Source organism: Opisthorchis viverrini (genome assembly GCF_000715545.1).
Source record: "Opisthorchis viverrini unplaced genomic scaffold opera_v5_641, whole genome shotgun sequence".
Taxonomy (NCBI): Eukaryota; Metazoa; Platyhelminthes; class Trematoda; order Opisthorchiida; family Opisthorchiidae; genus Opisthorchis; species Opisthorchis viverrini.
This window is the reverse complement of record NW_008752310.1, coordinates 93,654-98,668: the sequence shown is the minus strand read 5'-3', so window position 1 is coordinate 98,668 and position 5,015 is coordinate 93,654. Positions and strand designations below refer to the sequence as shown.

At 43.8% G+C, this 5,015-nt stretch overlaps 1 protein-coding gene across 1 annotated transcript; it reads left to right on the top strand.

Annotated features, from left to right (window-relative positions):
• Nucleotides 1-1,038: 1,038 nt before the first annotated feature.
• Nucleotides 1,039-1,281, top strand: T265_11917 (hypothetical protein; the record flags this gene model as incomplete). Its single annotated transcript, XM_009178742.1, has 1 exon — nt 1,039-1,281. One exon carries the CDS (start codon nt 1,039-1,041, stop codon nt 1,279-1,281), a length of 243 nt encoding a protein of 80 aa, XP_009177006.1.
• Nucleotides 1,282-5,015: the final 3,734 nt, after the last annotated feature.

Here is a 5,015-nt window from a genome sequence, read left to right as displayed (position 1 = left end):
AATGCACAAAAGTATCAGTGCACTTCTGCTTGGTATGATGGTTTATACCGGGGCTTCGTCCCCGTTTACCCACTTGCACGAGTTTCAAACGTCTTAATTTCACTCATTATGCTAGTGGTTGCTGTAGCTTCATCTGTTTCTTTCACAACCGGTCTGTTCTATCGGTTGTTGTCTTGTTCGGGCAAAATGAACAGTTTAACTGGCCTGTACTGGATAACACAGCGGAAAGCTGACGTTTGTTGTTAATATCCAAGTGGCGGTTGCGACTTATTTATTCGCCCATTATAGACGTGGTAGCATACAAGACGCCTCGTGTACTGAGTGGGCGCACCCCCTTGGCCATCCTCTTTCGTTGCGCCTCGGTGGCTTCATATAACCGCCACCATTCGTAAAACAGGGGCACTCTTCTCAAAGCCGGCATTTTCTTAAACTAAGGAAATCCCTAAAAATACACTATTGCTGTGGGTCTGTAGCCGCTGGTTTGCATTTGCTTAATTTGTCAATAATCTGGCAATACCACGAAATATGGGCTAGGGATTTTAGGGCATGGGGTAGCTCACTTATGGCTTACGTCGACTTGCAAACTTGTGGTCACATCAGTCCCGTTCGTTTCAGCACATCAAGTCCACTTTCTCGGCCGAAAGTAACATTTGCTCTTCCTGCTGGCTCCTGGGATTCGTCACACACCAGTGCAATGCACGGATCTGATTATTCCTTTAATACTAGCACTCCCACCTATTGGCCTGTTTTGTCTTGTACCACTGGCTTCTTGGAACTGACGGCAATGCCTTAGTGGTTATTGGTTCTTACTTCCACCTTCATGCTTCCTCCCAAAATGTTATACTATTCAGTTCACGTAGAAGCCTACAGTAAAATCTCTGTCCTTTCCAATTATCTCGGAAGTTTCATCTGCATCATAGTTTTTATGTTTCCTCTTTCTCCCTAACCTCACCCACCTATACACAGCAGCATCCCTCTGATGGGACCACAACGGAGAAGCTTTGTTTAACACACTGACATACCCCAACACAGACTGGCATGATGGATAGCCTCCTTGCTCGTAAACCTGTCGGACAACTTAACACCTTGCCCGAAATGTCCAACTACTTGCTTGCCCTGCTCGCACGTCTGCTGACGACCGACCCCCCGCGCAAAACGCCTGAAACCCCTCCCCCAATCAGTTCTGGCCAATCTGCACCCCTATCTAAACTTACTCCACATCTGACAAGCAAAGACACCTACACCGGTTTCTTCCATGCCTCTTTTACTATGCTAGCATAATACTGACAGATTTGGAGAGTTCCAATAGGGTGCTAGGTCACTGAACTTAAAGTTGCGGCCGTATAGTCGCACGTAGCGACTTGCCGTCATCCCCATAACTGTAGACTTTATATATTCTTCTACTAGTGTACCTCCTACTATCGCGTACCTCTTCACACTTGAAAGGCCTTGACAATCTCTCGCCGTTCTCTCCTCTTCTCAAGCTTTGCTATTCGGTGGTAGCTGCTCCTAAATACTTTCTGATTTGTTTCCTTATTACATCCACGTGGATCTTCAAACGAACTGAAATAACGAGTGATCTATGTCTGCTTAATTCGGCTTACCCAAATCCCGCTGACCGCAGAGATGCATGTCCCTCGCTAGATCTCATTCATGGCGCCCACTGAAAGTCTGCCCGGAAACTGAAATTTGGCAGTGCAGTAACGACAGGGCCCTGTCCTATCAAGTCTGATGGCAGACCTGCAAATATTTTCTTCGTAATCTGGGACGCCCGGCTGAAATCACAAACAGCATACCTGGCTCTAGCTGCCTTTGAGACGTATTCTTACTGATTCGCTGAACGCTGCTCCCAGACTCAGTGCTTCGCTGCACCTTGATTCAAGACGCTCATTTGATCCTGTGCATTAACCCCATCTGTCCTCCTCAAAGAATTTTCACCTCAGTCAAAACTCTGATGGCGATATCATTCAGCGATATCATTTCAGTTCACTTCACATTACTGAAATTCACGCTGAAATTTAGTTCTATTGTTAAAACAGCCACATCATCTGCTTACAACTATCCTGACCCAAGTTTTTTGCTTAATTGCGCAAGGTCACGCAGCCCCACAAAGTGCCCTCGGTTTTAGTTCAACTCAGCCAACTCGGTCAATGAATTACACACCCCCTCGTTAGCTTTGTTGCTCTAGTTTTTTCACAACCTACAACCATATTCCACGTATTAAGCATGTTCATCTGGTGTTTCGGTAATTAATCCACAGGTTATTGTAGTCATATTACAATTCAGAAGATATAAACAGTGATAGGTTTTTGCTACGGTTAACAGTGGTGAGTTGGAACATGTATAAAATAAATGCAATGCGAAATGAAGAGCAGGTCAATAGGGGAACTTGTCCTTCGTGAGGGCCCCCTGGTGAAAGTTTAGGCAGCGGGGACGTGTTTTCTCCGCAGTGTAGCTGCTACACGTCACCTGTAATTGTCCGTGGACTAGTGAAATGTAGTTAAATTCCCGCTCCCCGCACGCGCGTGGGTCTTGTGCCTTAACTGTTTTCGGTATTCTTATGTGAGTACGTTTGAGTGTACGTGGGCGTGCTCCATACATGAATCGTTACCACGCATACTAGACGGTACAGACAGTGAACGTCAGATGAGTCACCTTTGCGTGACGTTGCTCGTGAGTGTGAAAAAGACGAATGCGAGCCGAACAGCTAAGTTGGAGGGTGAATGAATAACTACAGCTTCTTGTCCTTTGTGTTGTTGTCCACCACCTTTAATTTTTAGTGACTTAATCATGCACCTACTGTAGCGCATTCTAGAAGCTTCGGAAGAGCCTATTATTATTGCTGGAGACTCTCTACCCAGGGGAGTTCTTGAATATATGTTCAAAATTGTATCCTAGCGGCTCAGAAGATTTTGCGTGATCTCAGCAGGATGTCTTAGGTGTAGCAAGAGGTCTCTTATGTGAAAGGGTTACCACGCGGTTTTTTAATCGCTGAGGGGGGATTTTATTTCATCGACCATATCATAAGTAGCGTTGAGGGCACAAAGTGATAGCAGCCAACCCTCATAGAGTCTAAGGTATACAATACAGTTTTTAGATCTTTACTCTTCGCCTTGTTTTCCAGGTATAAAGTTATGTTAGGCGCGTGAAGTTTAGTATATTTTGCTTATAGTCATTGGTAGCATTTTGGCCCCCCAGTATGTCCTTTCTACCCCTGAAATTTCGGTTTTGAAATCCGAAACGTTCAGTTATACTGCCCCATTAGGTTACTAGCAAGTTTGTACTAGCTCAAATGCACGGTGCGTCTGGCCATTACACAAAGAAAGAAAGCATACTAAAAATATGACCTGAATGCAATCATAATAGACGATTCGGATTCACTTAAGGATTTAGAAAAACAGTGATTTTTGGGCATTATACATTCGACTTTTGAAATGGTTGGATAAAAATACACTAGCATGAGGTTGGACAGTAACGGGTAGTTTGGAACGTTCAGAAATTTCACACTGACTGAAATGCGGCACTCACTGTCAGTAAGGTTGTGATCATTTTTTGTCTATAGGCCGCGTGATTTCGTAGGTTTTTTCTACTGGTGCTTTTCCCGCAATACGGAGGGAAAAGACAACGGATGAAAGATTCTGGAATGTGTCAACCGGAATCAGAGATGAGAGTAATTCTGCGGACTTAAGTTTTGAAAAGACATTTCATGAGCAGATGGTCCTTAGATTTTACTGCACTTGTTCTGCCAATTTAAGTACTGCACATTTGGATGCATTGCTCACTAATTCAAGAATGTATTTAGCGTTGCTCTCAAGGACACCTCGCCAGCAGCAAGTGCAGACAACACTTCCACGATACCGAAGAATAATTGGTTTCTCGGTAGAACAACCGCAACTCCCAGCGTTTTAGGAAGCCTTTTAACTCCCGATTCCTATGGGCACACACAGCGAGGTTTGCGAAAAGCCGAATGAAATGGCAATACATTTGACCAAAAAGAGTCAGTTTATTCTTTCTACATTTTATAGAGAAGAATTGACTTTAGCTGTTGTATGTTCATCCTATCAAAAGAACCCGCGGCACTTCTAGTAACTAACTAACCAGTCCCCTGAAGCATTTCACTCAGTTTTAAAAACAAATCAGCCATTTATTATACTACAGATGCACTCTATTTATCGCTTATGATTACACCTAGTTATTGAAGGCAAATTAGTTCAAATATACTGAAGTTTACCCGATCAACCTGAGTCTTTCAAATACTGCGATCTTCTCGAGATCATTCTTCAATAACATAGGCCACTTAGGCCACGGAAATCACAAAGATCTCATCGGTATTAGCTTTATTTGCGCTTTCTTACGTTATCTATGGGTTTGGTTCCATTCAGCGTTTTTCATTGCACTGACGTTGGCTGGCAGTCTTGGGTCTTTTGCCAAGCATAGTTACTGATAGCGTGGCTATGTTCCCTCCACATTCGTTACCAATGAAGATAGGGTTTTGAACTGCACATAGCGTCAATGAAGAATTTATTCTGTAACCCGAAGTATTCCACCGGAACAATCTTCTGAGCTCATGTTCCACCGGAACAAATCTTCTGAGCTCATGTGCACACGCATGGTTGTGCACAAATGATTGGAGAAGTGAGGTACCGCCAATGCTAGTATTAGGCCGCCCTCTTCGTGTTTTAAGGCAACAATTTGTGGGATTTAGAAGTGGACTTTTTCTCTTTGATGGCACAAAACATCCTGGTAAAGAAAGTGTCTGGAAATTAAAAATTGGCAGAATCCGTAGTTCAAAAAACACAAAGAGATGCGCGAGAGTCACCAGATCCAACACGGAAACTCGTCATCTCCCACGCCTGACCAACGTAGGCCTTTAGCCACATCGAAAGCAGTAGATCTTAGTATGCAGGACTCCAGAATATTTTCATGTAGGGGCATAGATCCCGGGAAAAAACAACCGAAATTCCAAGGAGTGTTTAGGCTCTGAGAGACTGAAGTCAAATGTGACTTAACTCTCT